At 33.1% G+C, this 16,012-nt stretch overlaps 1 protein-coding gene across 1 annotated transcript; it reads right to left on the reverse strand.

Moving 5' to 3' along the window:
- Positions 1–1,288: 1,288 nt before the first annotated feature.
- LOC142975948 (spondin-1-like) lies at positions 1,289–15,040 on the reverse strand. The gene is made up of 7 exons (XM_076119112.1): positions 14,667–15,040; positions 5,458–5,669; positions 5,054–5,158; positions 4,703–4,882; positions 2,796–3,067; positions 1,805–1,950; positions 1,289–1,508 (listed from the first exon to the last, which is right to left on the reverse strand). The coding sequence occupies exons 1-7, from the start codon at positions 14,851–14,853 to the stop codon at positions 1,315–1,317; spliced, it is 1,296 nt and encodes a 431-aa protein (XP_075975227.1). The 5' UTR covers positions 14,854–15,040; the 3' UTR covers positions 1,289–1,314.
- Positions 15,041–16,012: the final 972 nt, after the last annotated feature.

Here is a 16,012-nt window from a genome sequence, read left to right on the forward strand (position 1 = left end):
AAAATAATTGTAATTAACTTCAACAACGCTTTGGACTTTGTTTTATAGACAGGTTTTAAATTTTAGGAATACCAAGAGACCAAGAAAATATACAATATGCTGGAACAAAGAATCGTATAAAAAATATCGTGCAAATAAAAACTTTTACAGCAGCGGGAGCACATTTCCCTTTTTACTATCAAAAGTTTTAGCGTTTAATTAAACAATACGGTGCTGTCACCTGGAGTATATTCTGTAGCTGAATAATTCCTTGGTCAGCAAGCTATTTAATATTTTATATAGTAATCTCACCATCCCGACGTTTTTATTGACTCAGGCACCTCTATTAAGTTCTCCCCTTTACGACTGAACTGAACTAAAGCTTTTTGCAGCGCTGTGTATGATTAAAGTTAATTATTTAGCAATAAAATGCAGTACTTTTGGGGATTGTTGTGGAAAATTTGGCTTACTTACTCACTCGGTAATAGTGCATTTTATTTTTTGTGAAGCTTTCAGAAACTTTTTGAAATGCCTTCTGTAATATCTATTCATGATATCTATGTAACGTGAAAACCCGAGCTTCTGCTTGAAAACTTATAATAATAGGTCCCTATTTTGGCTTTTATCGAGATGTCTTTCAAAGATTGTATCATTGAATATGATAATTATCATTAAAATGAAAAGTACCTCGAGTACCTTGATCGAAGTTTTTTTTTTGCTTAGCTGTTCTATACAGACTGAAATTTGTTCTTGAAATCCTAAGGTACAATGAAGCTTAGGAAAAAAAGATTTGATACCGTTTAATGTAAGAACGATAGTGTTGACACAGGACCCTTCTAAAAAGGCCCGACAAGGATTTTTGTAAGAGTCCGGTCGGTCAACATATTTTATTATATCGGAGCTAAATAACGCACATAAAGAAATCTGATATTAAAATAAAAGTATTATGTCGAAGGTCATATCTGTTGACAAAAGAAATGCCTTAAATAGCTGACCCCTCAATTTCCTTACCTACTTAAAACGTCCTAAGCTTTTATCTGACAGTGAAGTTTATAAGCTGGTTAATTTTGGGCATTTTTTACGTAAAAAAATATTAAAAATAAATATTTGTTCATAATATACCATTCATTACGAAAATGAGCTAAATTCGCGAATCAAGATTCGTAACCGTATTCCTGTATAACTTGACGTATGGATATGAATGAGGCAAGGGAATTGGTCTCTCCCTACCCCTATGGGAAAAAGGTATGATTGTATGCACATACAATTGTTTAAATAAATAACTCACATTATTATAAAAAAAAAAACATTATTTATTATTTATAAAACCTTAATCTACCATTCAAAATAATCGATATGTGCGCAAGAGTTGATATTGCCGCAGTGCTTTCTATCAGTGAGTGAAGGACAATCTCTGCCTCCATGCTTCTTCTGTCTCACGATGGTTCTTTGACGGAACTTGTCACCGAAACCACAGGTCTTCGAGCAGGCTGACCATTCTGTCCATTCTGAGACTAAGCAGTCGTTGGCTAAGGAAAAAGAATATTTAAAGAATGTTGCAAATACAATAGACATACTTATATGGTGTAGTACAATTTTGATGATGAATTTCTATAGTCATTTTCCACTCAAGGGAACATCTATGTATTTTTTTGATAATAAAAATAAAATATTGATGCGTCTTTGCCATATCTGATAATATATGTATTATATAAAAAAAAAGTTAAGAGTCTAAAAGGAATATCTGCGAAGTATTCCTTTAGCGATGGCTGTAGTTACACTGCTGCAAATGTTTTGATATACAGGAAGTTAAAAATATACTTACGTTGAATCTTATTGACAGCGTGATGCAATCGCGACCTGAAATGTCTCGGTAGATGCTTGTGTAGACCTAACTTCCTGCCATGGGCAACAGCTAGAACTACATCATCCATGCTCTTGAGCTCCCCTTCGAATTCTTTTTCTGTTGTTCTATAATAAAAAAAAACAATTATTGAACTAGTTTAAGAAGTAAATTCTTTCGTTGTCCTCTCGGAATTGGTTCTCTTTAATTTGCAAGTGGAAGAAGGAATTGGTATTTGACGCACTGTTAAGCCTATGACTTTGTAGATTCTAATATTAGGTGACTCAACTTTAAATCAAGAGTTAAAATATGAAAAGAAAATTCAATAATAACCGACACATTTGAAATTCTTATCTTTCAGCAGACATAAATTTATATCTTCAACGCTAAAACGTATACGAAACGTTTCTAAATGACATTATAACGCAAACCGCCATCTACGCTTTATACAAAATGATCATTGGAACAAACAATAAAACGTGAGGAAGATGAAATTCTCAACAAATTCTCATTGTCAACATGTCGAAACACTCGACGGCAAAATTACCAACTCCTGTATTATGGTAATGCTAATGGAAAAGTAATAAAGGTAAAGTAACGCCATGAAGTTGTATCAATTTCAATGTAACTGGAGTGAGTTTCTGTGTTACTCGTTTTATATAAAAATATTTGTCTTCCGAAAGCGATCTTGTGTTTCACTGAATAATGTGATTTTGTTATTATTGGTATAGGAATTGTTTTAGCATTCTTCATATTTATTTCAATTTTTTATTATTCCACTCTTTTAGATAATGCTTCGAAGCTTTTTGTTTATTTATCGTTTGTATGACTGTTATGTAAACCCTGCTATAATGTAAAAGTTTTGTTAAATTGCAACAAATCATAATCAGCCATCATATCGATGCTTAAGATCTCAGTATATTAATCAAGAACTAGATTAGTTTTATATGTATCTGTACAATACAATACTCACGTAGTAACAGGAGGATTGGTAACAACAACTACGTTATTCTCAGGTGAATTAGATTTCGGGACTCCAACGGGATCTTCCTCTAAATCTCTCAGTCTATCTTCAGAGCTCCTTGTAGTAACTTCTATGTGTTCATCATCTCCATGAAAATCATCATCATCATTGTTCACTACAGTCTGTCTTGGCAAGCCTTTATATTGATTCTTTAGTTTCAACATCGACATAAGTTCTTTACGGGCTAAGTCGTTCAGTTCTTTCGTTGAATATTCTTTTACCTGAAATTTTAAAGCTGTTGTTTATAATTTTTATAGATTATTGAAGGAAATATCTATATAAACTTTAAGTTTAGTTAATATTTTGGCAAAAGTTTCAGCCTTAAATGTTTATCAGTAAATATTTCATTTTACATATTCTTGTTTGATAAAGTTAATAACTTTGCCTTGATGACAATAATCAGCAGACTTTTAAGTAATAAAATATTCTAAAGTAAGTTTGTTAAGTACATTTTTCATCTACTGAAACCAAATGAACAAAACATTTAAGTGAAAGTCAATAATTTTCCTCATAAAAACGGCTACGGAGATATAATACAAACACCTTCCTCGTCCATCATGGCTCATACGACGCGCTCTAATGCAACAATTATGTTAATGTATGTACATGATCGCGTCACACGGGCTATCGAGTAACGTTGATACCAAAGTGCTTTCAGTGTTTAATCAAATAATTCTATCCTGTTACATCCTACCGGGTAAGTTTTATACCACCTAGGGAAGCCTAGGGCATTATGTACGCTTCGGAATTTTGCTTTATAATAGCAGTAGATTGTAGGCGCGGTTGTGGTGAGTGAAAATAGAACGTAATTTCTCGGGGGCGTTGTAAAGCCGAGCTAGGGTTTATGCTGGCGATTGGGCTTGTCTGTGCCGAGTTTCTGTTTAAATCTAGCAAGTTTATTTTCTTGGTATTTTTTGTACGGTTTGGTTCGAAAGTGAATAGTTCGTTCTGCGTTGGTTTGAATAATTATTGAGGTAACATAGATTGGTTAAGCTTATTAACATCATGATAATTGAAAAGTCGTCGGAATATATAAATTACTGACAAAGCTACTAGTCTTATATCAACATTGTGAATGATCTGGAATGCTTTCATTTTCCTATGCTCACACCAAATTATAAATACAAAATCAATATAACATCCCTACCTATAAATTGCTAACATTCTTGAATTTCAGGTAAAGTAATTGGCTATCTTTCAATTAGTACATTGTCAGGTTTTTCTTCCTTTTTCTCAAGATTCGATCAGTATAATTAAATGACGATCAGACCGTTCAAAATTACATTACGTCTAGAACCCTAACCTGGCATTATTGCTAGCTATCTTATTCTATCTAAATCCTATTACTAGTTCGAGGAACCTAAATGTGTGAATTACTTTTTTCAGGCATTTTCTAACCAGAAAATTATTTTCTGGTTAGAAAATGCTTTACTAGATACAGATTGCTTATTTATTATCACGGTAAAATGTTGTAATATCTATTAGCATAGTTTATAGTAATTGTTTTTGTAGACTAATCAGGTGGAGTTTTAAAAGTTTTCAGAACAAAAATATTTTATACACTTTTGTCACCTATGATTGGCTCTACACTTTTGCTACAACGCTGTAGCATCATAAAGTAAAGAAAAATATGGCCATATACCATTATTCCAAACCTCAAGCATGTTTCACTTAAACCGACACTAGGCGACTAGCAGGGCGCTGGAAGAGTTGACAGATACGCCGTTCGGATACATGCAACTCGCGATGGACAATTTATAGTCGCGTTATAATATTTCGTGTTTGGAATAATGGAATGAGGCCATATATTTCGGCTGGCCTTATTAGACTCAGTTACTTTTTGTCACTAAACAAACCTTGGTCAGCTCCACTTTAGCGATAGCTGGGAGTTCCCTTATTTCTGGGTAGTAGAAGCCAGCAGCGGGGTGGTTGGGGAGCCTCGGCTTGTGCTTAGTGACTGGGTCTGGGGGTGTTGTCTCCCAACGAGGGGCTGTGAATGTCAGACCACTGGCTATACCTGCGTCTAGGGGCTCCAACTATGAAACAATAAAAATCTGATGATTGGGGTTAAATGTCCAGGGCTAAGTAAATTCTTTCATTCTTCTTTTATTATAAAAAAAAACAACGACAAAAAATAAATTGCGTTTCGGCACATGTACAATTTAATAGTAAGTAGTAATTTTTTTGTTGAATTATTGAGCTCTTACGTCTAATGTAATCTGGTCCAACCAAGAAGAATCAACGCAGAGATTAACACCATCTACGCCAATGAACCAGTCCGGAGACGGGATCATGCGGCAAACCATAGAAACCTGTAATAAAAACGTAATTATCCGTCTAGTTCTCCTTAACTTAAAACATTTTATTCAACGGACGAATGTTTCGCGCCGTCAGAATTTAACTGTACAAAAACACGCAAGCTTGTCCTCCGTTACGTTATAGCCTGCTAGTTTACCCCGGTTTCTGAGGTACATTTAACGGTAGTTTATCTATTAAATAGCGTTAAAACTCATATAAAAAATACGCAATGGAATAGATAAACTACCCTTAAAAGGACTCAGAAATCGGGCATTAGACATCCTTTCATTCTATAATTTAAAGGTTTCCTCACCTTACTATGTGCTCCATCCACAAACACCATATTCTCAGTCTCTCCAGTGCCTTTACCAATGGCTGGTGCAGAGAACTGGTCATACACTTGTGGGTCCTCATCTCCTTCTTTTACTAGGTCGTCGATCTTACCGAATTGGGAGAACGCATGGATCGAAGGTTTAGCTACTTCCCCCACATGGTAAAGCTTGTAAGTCGCGTTGTGGGATTGACCTGGGGGCAAAAAACTTAATTTTATTTGTTGCAAATTATAAATACCCCGTATTAAAAGGTCATAAGTAGCCTAGTGATCTTTTGATTTCGTGATGTTCTTGTGCTGAAAGTGCAAACACATCCCTTTGTTAGGGTCGTTATCGGTTATAAAAGGTCAAATGAACTATCGAAAATATCGGTGATCTAATGTTGCCTTCACTTCAAACATTTCTTCTTAGTAGAAAAGGAAACCTGTACGTTATTTTTATTTCCTTTTTCTCAAAGATGTGCAACAGTTTATTCATTACATGTACTATAAATAAGTAAGAGACCTAATGTTTGCCTAACTTCCTTCATAACAAAATGCAATGTTTCCTTACAATTTTCAAGTTTTCGCCCAACATACGAAACGTAACCATTTCAAATTCTTTGTACTACTGCAGTGAGCTAACAGTATGTGGTTCATACAATATTCGTGTATATTCCTTTGTTATTTACCTGTTCTGTTTACTGTCCTGTACTCGCACGTGTAGTGTGTATATCAAGTTAAATTTAACGTGAACGCTCTAAAGGAAACGGTCCATCGAAGCGTCTCACTATCATGTGGCGGGTGATTCTCTAAACGGATAGAATATTGATTATCTTCATATTATTTTTAAAAGTTCTGTGTTGGTTTTTATTTACTACGTTCATATTGTGTGTAAGCGTTTCCTATTAATTACTTTTAGATTTATTATAAAAAAAGTATTAGAATCGAAATCATTAAAAAAACGGTTTTGTTAGAGAATTAAAGTAAGTAGGTTAATTCCGGTAAGAAGTTCAGGATGTGCCCTTTCAAGAGACGAAAGAACTAAATCGGTAAGCCAAATCAAACAAAGAAATTTATTTTTTGAGGTTGGTTAAAAGTATTCTGCATTTTATTGTCCTTGAATACTAAAATGTACTTTTTAGTTAGCTTATGGTTTACTAATGAGGTCCCTTTAGTGTTGTCTAACTTTACGCATTGCAGTATGTTGTAATCTAACTTTAAATTTCCATCAGAACTAAAAGGCTTTCATAACACTAATGGCTAACTTGAGACTCATAAATGTAATAGCCTTCAATTATTTGTACATATTTTAACTGAAACTTTCACTTTGTTGTTAATGATGTGGAATAAAATAGTTCTAAGCTAAAAATCGTGTGAAAATCAAATTTTAAAATCGAATTTTAAAGAGTCCTTCAGTTAAACCATGTTTGAAGATTGTAATAATGTGATTGGTGACATTCTATGCATCATAGCTCTGTGTCTTGTAGTCTAGAAATTTGGATATGTGTCCAGCAGTGACTTTGCAATCAACATGTCAATGTCGTAAATAAAATGCTAACTTATTAGAAAAAACGACAAAAAAGTCTATTTCGATCACCAATAAATTATCTGCGTATAGTACACATACAAACATTATTCTTATTCAATATTCTTTAACTCGGCAAAAATATTATAATTTAAAACATTGTAAACTTTTAAAACCTCTAAACTTTAACGCAATAAAGCTATCAAATATTCAAAACTGAATACTTAAATTTATTCAAACTTAAAACTTACTATTATGAAAATTAAATAACAATTTGAATTTGCAGAATGGCTCAAGGTTTTACCTTAGCCTTTATCGGAGCATTTTATAGGCCATTTGGTTCAGAACAAGCGAAGTGAGATATGCAAATAAAGCAGTTTTCTAAGCCCCGTTATGTTCCTTTTATTATAATTGAGCGATATTCATCGTCTGAGTGTGCTTTAGAATTATCAATAGATTTTAATTGTGAATTATTTATGTATGTAAATTGGGCTTGATGGCCCGCGAGCCTAATGAAGGGGTTCAATTGAATTCTGATTTTTAATATTTTTGTGCGATAAATATTTTACACTAAAAATGTTCAAAATGGTTTAGTATAAGTTTAATGTTTAGATAACAAAAGCTATCGGGCCAGTATATGGCAATAGGTGCCCCCAATAACATGTAACTTACATTGATAATGGTGAAATTCGAGTGTATTTATTTCATACATTTCAGTCTACATTTTCGTGTTTATCAAGAGTGAAGTTATAAATAAATAAAAGAACAATCATCAGTAAAAGTCACATTTAAATAAAACAAACGCAAAGCACATTCTTAACGTACAAAAAGTCTTATTAATTCTAAGAAAAAACATGATAATAATGTGTTCATCCTACAAAAAGTAATTTTATACGGTGAGATTATGAAAGAACACGTTTTCATTTAGTCTCTGCGGTTCACCTGAACTTTGTTTGGCTTACACTAGAATTAAGAATTACTAAGAATAGTGAAAAAGGAAAAGGTATAGTTTATTACAGTAGAAAACTTATCCTGATTACTTGACGTATTATGAACATCGTCAACTTTCAGACCAGTTAAAACTTGGCCGAAACGTCAAGCAAACGAAGGAAAATTCACTGCCGGGGTAGTTCTTTTATAATTCTTATGTATAATAGACAATAATTATATATCTATTGAAGGTAGGTAATTCTATTAATTTACTTCTTAATATATTTTCATTCCGATGTTGTTTTCCGGTAGCTCGCTTTTCTATCTATCGACTATCAACAACCGGTTAACTGCCAACTAATCTTGTATGAAAGTCATCAGCGCCCCTAGCGGATGCCGTCAGAACTATTTTTTTTAACTGACTATAGAAAATTGCGCTTTTGAACATGATTAAGGTCTCCTGCCTTTATGTATGGTATTCCAACGACATCAATGCACTAAGATGAAGTAAATAAAATATAAATTATTTTAATGAGATTTCCCTAGGGCATGTTATTTGTGACTCCGACACTCGTTCATTATGACGAATGTAGGTCACTGAAACATATTTTAATAAGCAAGAAGATACACCAAAATCAGTTTTTCGCACATGACAGCTGAATAATTTCAAAGTTCTAAATATGTTTTTATATAAAAATGATACGTGTTTTTTTTTTGGAAAATAAATGCCGATTAGACTCTATCTATAGTACTTTAGAACTTATACAGATACTTATATAGTCACAAGCAAATATATCTTATTAGTTAGTACTATTTAATTAATATTAATCCCACACTTATGAATGAACATTTCATAACAACACAGTTAAATTTATCCATTATAATAGGTTTTCAAATACATAGCAAGTTTGAAAATGTGTTATTATGTACCTCTACATATTGAATTGATTTAATTAATGTGAGTTTCTATTTATGTACAGTTTAGTACATAGGATCCCACATAACTCTATAATAATTAGTTTTGACATCAGCCTAACCCTTTTCAAAATTCGTGCATGATTATCTTCTCAGTACATTGACCCGTACATAAATAGTAGAGTTCAATCAGAAACTGACAAAAATAGTCTCACGTGAATGTCTTCGTAACCAAATGTTTACGATTTATTATAACGATCTACGTTGAAAGAGGTTGGATATTAATAATATGTACAGTCAGCTCCAAAAGTCATAAACATATATTTTTTAACCCGTTACTATCCCACTGCAGAGCAAAGGTTTTGAACGAGGGAGAGATTAGGTTTTTTGACCATATCTTTCGAAATCTTATTAAATTTTTTTATTTTTTTTTCACACCCGGTCATTTGATTCCAATCTAAGCAGAGCTTGTACTATGATAACCGGCGAGGTGACCGCTTAAACCACTGCGCCAAACGTGCAGTTCTGAATTCTGAAGCATGCTTATTATTCCAAGGAAAAAGCATTAGACATTTCTATCTCATTTTGTTCAGATACATGCTGAAATTTCGTGATAAGAGGTTTTAAAAATGCGAAGTCGTTAAGCGATTTTTGTTACTGACTGTACTTGTTGATAGTTTTATTTACTTTTTTATGAATTTGTTCAACAAATCGCTTGTTATGTAATAGAAATAAGAGTTTGTGGGTAATAGTGGTTTAAAAACAATATTTGTAAGAAGGTATTTTGTATTAGTTACAGGACTGTTTGTTATTTGAGTTTATCTTTGGTTTTAGTAGTTGATATATTAATATAATTTGTAAGGAACGTGATGTAGTTTTTTAAGTACATTGAAAGATTGTATTCTATAACTCTATAGTTAAGTTCGTATCTCCGTAAGTGAGTTTGAAAAACGGAAAGCGTATTCATACTTAGGTAATATGATTTTTTATATTAAAAATATAGAAAATGTTATATTAAAAACAATTACTATTTCAATAACAAAAGTATTCGTGTTTGACAAAGTCATCATTTTATAATTCGTATCACAGCAGAATCAGATTTTAAAATGCCTCATTAAGCTCAAAGTATGTGGAATAATGTATGAGTCACAGATTAAGACTTGACACTCAACTTCTTTTTGCCTGCACTTTCTCCTGTTATTTGAAAATATAGATGTCCTTAATTTTTAAATTAAGTATAATTCATCAAACTTTTGTTTTTGTCTAAAATTTGTAGAGTCATTTAGTCCTGTAAGTAACAGACAGACACTATAAATTTTACAAAATTACTACGAATTTAAAACAAAATCCTTCCAAACTTCAGAACTTAGTAATCAGTTTCATACACCTTTCAGTTCTACAAAATGGGGTCCGATTCTCGCAAGTTTCAAAGTCATCCACCTTTATAATAATCTCCAGTAACCCAACAGTACCGTTCAAAATATCCAGAGTGCTTAACTTATCTTTAAGTGCAAAAGTTCCTTCAAGCTTTGCACTCGCTCCACTGAAATATTGTTAGTTATAAGTTTTATGAATTGCACTGTATCAAGTTTCGCTTTAATTTTATTTGTTACTAGCTGACCCGCGCAACTTCGCTTGCGTCACATAAGACAGAATGAATCAAATTTTCCCCGTTTTTGTAACATTTTTTACTGCTGCTCTGCTCCTATTGGTTGTAGCGTGATGATATATAGCCTATAACCTTCCTCGATAAATGGACTATCTAACACTGAAAGAATTTTTCAAATCGGACCAGTAGTTCCTGAGATTAGCGCGTTCAAACAAACAAACAAACAAACAAACAATCAAACAAACAAACAAACTCTTCAGCTTTATAATATTAGTATAGATTTTGTCCTGCAGTTCCGCTTTACGCGAATATTTTATGCGAAAGTGAATACAAGTGTTGATTGCTCATTGAGATGTTTCTTGTTTGTAAAATTGTATTTATTTTTTGAATAATTGAGAGTGACTTTATTATTTAATATTGTTTTTAAATAACGACATGGTTTGATACGCATCCTACTTTGACTTATTAAGTTAAGGGCTATAAATTCGACATCAAATAGTTGTCTAGGACAGGAGAACTATTATGATTTCGGCAATTTTGATGTTAAAAATGGATCTAGGAGTAGATTAAATATTACTGCGTATTAGAATTAATCGTCATCAAAAAACTTTTTCTCTGAAATGTAATCACATTTTTCACGGACATACAAAAGAGATGTACAGAAAAAGACAAATGGAATGCCTACCTGAAAACCTAATAAACTTTTGCCTACGGCGACAGTACGTGGAACCTTTTTTGCCTGAACATTGTTTACGAAGAATTTGTCAAGTAGGACTTGGCCCTAACACTATTTGTATGTAACACATGTCTTAGTGCCTATCTGATTTTGAGCAAGTCTAATATTGTGTTGCCTCAGGGCTGGCCTAAAATACTCCGGGGACTATTTTGTTAGACGTAAATGTAGATAGATAAAATGTATTGGGATACTAGGGGTAATGTATTCCTTTCTTTTCTAACTGAATATTAGGAAAAAAGAATTGAAAAAGTTACAACTAATTCTAGCATAAAGCTTGCCTTGAAAATCTGTTTCGTATAAACAACTAAACAGAGTATAAAGCTTTGTCTTAAAAAAAATATATTAATCCATAATATTAATTGGGACACTTTAAAGGATAAAATTAACGTATTACCTGTACTGGAAAAGACTGTCAGTCTATAAAAATGGGTTTTTAGAAACATCAAACAACACGGTCCTGAGAGTCGTATTTAATTATGTTGTAAAAACGCAATGAATAGAAGCGAGTCTTGCCTTTTAAAGGCGCAACAAGTGTCATAGATATCTAGTTTTCAAAGTATTTAAATGACCCATTTTATAATAGCGAAGTTGCAAAAGATGTTATTTCAATGTCCGTGACGTTTTTAATTTCCTTTGCAAACGATGAGGCACGAGAAATTGTGTCATATTCTTTGAAATTATTGTATAGTGGAGTGAAAGTGTATATTTAAAAAAAAATGACCGAGTTTAGCAGAAATTTTTACAACTATTTGGACATAATATTATTATATTAATTCTATATGGATATAAAATAACTGAGGTAATTACAAAAAAATTAAGAAGTTGTATTTTTTGCGATATTTTGCAGTTGAACGTCTACAGCAGTTTAGTTATAATTTTGATACACACAGGGCTTTCTTATTATTATCTTAAATTCCACGTCCACGGGACTAAGGCACTAGAGTACCTACAAGCCTGTGCCTTGACAAACGTTAATATTTTTATTCAGATTTGGTATTCAAATACCTTTTAATGTTTTTGTAAAACGTGCTAAAACAATGATATTAAAATAGAAATGGAACGTCAAACAACGTTTTTAATCAAACAATTTTATTCCCATTTATCGAATCTAACAAAAAGGTGTCGCCATAAAAAACAAAAACCCTTTTAACGTCCAATCTACGAATTGAAAGCTTAATACACAAACACGGGAACAAAATTTTATTTCCGTACATCACATCAATTTTGGGACAGATTCGCCATCCCTAACATCGGCCTTTTTTGATTGAAAGCAGACAAAAGGATTTTTTTTGGCGTAGAAAAAAGGACACAAATGCTTTTCGAATATTGTAGCAGAAGATTTATACCCTTTCTCAGATAATTTAATTTATTTTAATCGTATAACACTTTGTTTTCCGGTCACGGGATCAAAGATGACAGTGCGTAAGGTGTAGATATGGGTGTTGTTGTTCCGATTCCCACGCAGATCAAATGTTATTGATAGATAGAGATTTTGCGTCACGTTGTCACGTTGTTACTGTCTTGTCTGACTCATGCTGAACTTAATCCTGAACAGTTCTACCGTGACATACATGACTACATAATCTCCTAGCTATTACAATTCAAATATCATGCAATGTTATAAACAAAATCTTTTTGTTTGTGCAAAATACATGTACTCGTCAAAATTCTATCTTTGCTTACACTTTAAATTTACCGTCTCGAAAGGGTTTTTTGTTACGTTATCTACACAGTATATTTAATACCAAATAACAACTTAATAATATACCTCAGCCAAATAACAAAGATTTAAACAACTCCGCAATAAGCACAACAATAAAGAAACAATAAGTACCAAGTAGAGGCAAGTAACATTCTCAGATAACATCAAGTCTTTTGTGAAACGAAACGGACAAATAAATAGAGCGTTATCTTAGACGAGCAAAACCGCAAAACGTCACTTAAACGTTTCAAGATAAAAGGGAAACTTATTTTTAGTTTTCCCCCTTTTTGTTTTTCTGTTATTCTAGTTGGATTTAATTATTTTTTTGCGGTTTCCGCATCAAAGTGTATATTGTTTGATGTTTATTGTTGTTTGTTTAACCCGTTACATAATAACTTTCGTATTTTCGTTGACAGATTTGTCGTTGACCTATGGGGCAATTTTTAACGTTCCGTACTGTCAACTAGCGAGCACATGACGTTTAAAATGATTTGGAAAATTCTTTTTTGTAGAATTCGCCAGGGGTGCTGACCAGTTTTCCATGAAAACACTCCATGGTCGATAATCGATAATGGTGGTAGATAGCCCTTCCTTAATTCTCTACCAAAATAGGCATGTAAGATACATGTGTAAAAGCTTGTGTTAGTATCATAATTTAGTCAACACATGCTTACATGGCGTCTTTATGTCCACGCACGTGTACCTATGATTTTATTCTAATGGCTCACGCGAAACTCATTATCTGTTATTTATTGATCAATATTTTCTCTAGAATAAACCAATGGGTTTCGAAAGGTAAACTTAAAAGTCGAACATTCAAAACTACAATAACGAACCTTGGTCATTATCATATTCGCACTAAGATTGCTTTCGCTCCCTTGTGCAATACATCGAGCACTATAAAGTCTATCCCCCGTGCGTGTCATGTTACTGCTTAATGGATTGCACGTTGCCATCACACGCATGCTCTTAGAAATGAAAACGTTTTTAAAAGTAGTTGTTATTTGTCTTTATTTACTTGGACTATTCCCTATAAAAGAAACTGTAAATCGTTGTATTACACGCTCATACTCACTGCTCAATGGTCTGTCTAAACTATTGGTAGTAATTTGCTAATATACTAAGCAATATGGACGATTATTAATGAAAGTGTGTGAAAAACGACTAAATGGATATTGATAAAAATTTACACAGAGATAGTTTATGATCGAAATTAACAAACAGGAGACTTTTAACCTATAATTAATCTTATACCCGGATGAAGTCATGGGCAAAAGCGAGTCTGTCACAATAATATCATTAAATAATAACGTTTATGCTTAAGTAGAATAAACGTGAGCAATTATTGCTAAGTCGTAGATACAATAGTAATTACTATTCCTTCGCTGAACGTAATCCCGCTAAGTAAGATAGTTGCTATTAATCTGATAGGCTTATTACTGTTTTTGTTATGAGTAGGCTCGAGGCTTGTATGATATTTGTTTTATATTTGCTACAAAATATCTTTTGAAAAATGAAAGACTTAGAAGTGCCTTTATTCTGGAGTACGCTGAACGTAAGTTTTGTGTTTTACAATGTGGCTGGAGCTAAAAAGCGCGAAAGAAAAGTTTTAGAAAGAATGTAACATCTTACGTCGCGGCTTAATTTCGGTTATTCCAAGAAGAGATCTGCTAAGTCAGGTAAGGTCAATAAAAGGGATAAGAAAAAAATATTTATCTTGAGGGAACAAGGACAGGTTCCGGATTAGCTTATTAAAAAAATTACGTTAAGTAAAAAAATAAGGACTGCTCACCAAAAACTTGCGACCATTGCGCCTTAGGACGATTCTGAGGGTAGTCCTTCGGAAACCGTTCCTCACTCCACAGCATAGACAACTTCACTCTATACACAGCCACATCATCTACGTCACATCCTGTCGCGAAAACAAACAATGCTATAGGCAAAAAGAAAATGGCGGCCATTCCACGTGGAGCCGCCATCGTAGACACACGTGTGCAGAAAAAACAACTTTGAAATAAAATACTTGTTGTTTTTGAGGTGAAACTGATTAAATTTGTTTGAAATTTTGTTATTCAAAGTGCGTGTGACTGCTTCGGAGAGATGCGGTGGACTTTTCTATTTTGGATTCCCGCTCCTCGCGGACAGAAATAAACACATTGGCGACGGTGTTCACGCGAGCCGATGACTTGTGCATCTGGGTTATTTATACTAATGTAATTATTTTTACTTGTTTTTAGAAAAAGTAAGAATAAAACTTTCAAATGCGTTAGCGATTAAAAAATCTATTTCGATACACCGAAGTAAACAATTCGTAATTGTCTCATTGTATACATAGAACATTTTCTTCAGCGTCTTGTTCTAATCACACGACCCTGTTTTTTTTTTTTTTTTTTGTTTTTTTTTTTTTTTTTTTTTTTAATAACCCATATCTGTCCCACTGCAGGGCAAGGGTCTCCTCCCAAACGAGGGGGAGGGGTTAGGCCTTGAGTCCACCACGCTTGCCAAGTGCGGGTTGGGGACTTTGCATGCCCTCAATAAATGTATTAAACAAATTTTAGGTATGCAAGGTTTCCTCACGATGTTTTCCTTCACCGTTGGAGCACGTGATAATTATTTCTAATACACACATAACTTCGAAAAGTCATTGGTGTGTTGCCTCGGATTGGAATCTCACATCTCGGCTATCTCACGGCACTCGGCTACGTATTTTTATAATGAAATTAAAAAAAAAATCATTTTAGTTCCATCACATTTTATTTTACAGAATCGAAAGTTACAGGAACACCAAATTAGTATTAATAAACAAAATTTTCTAATGTAACCAATGTTAGAAATAAGGTTGTGGATGTGCTAAAATGAAATGCAAAAGTTCATATTTTAACCAAACTCTCTATATTTGTTCTTTACAACACTTGGAAGTATATAGATCTGTTTCCTAGCAAAGCATGTGTCGAACAGAGAGCGTAACTCTAAAAGAACGTTACTTTTATAATGATTGCTTAGGTCAGTGTGACCAGTACACAAATATAAATATAATGTCTTGATATTGTATAATTAATTTTTGTATTTGAAATGATAAATTTCAACACGCCCCCTCAAAAATTAATTCTCAATCATTCCAAAGCACGATGAAAAATT

This window comes from Anticarsia gemmatalis, chromosome 10 (genome assembly GCF_050436995.1).
Source record: "Anticarsia gemmatalis isolate Benzon Research Colony breed Stoneville strain chromosome 10, ilAntGemm2 primary, whole genome shotgun sequence".
Classification (NCBI taxonomy): Eukaryota; Metazoa; Arthropoda; class Insecta; order Lepidoptera; family Erebidae; genus Anticarsia; species Anticarsia gemmatalis.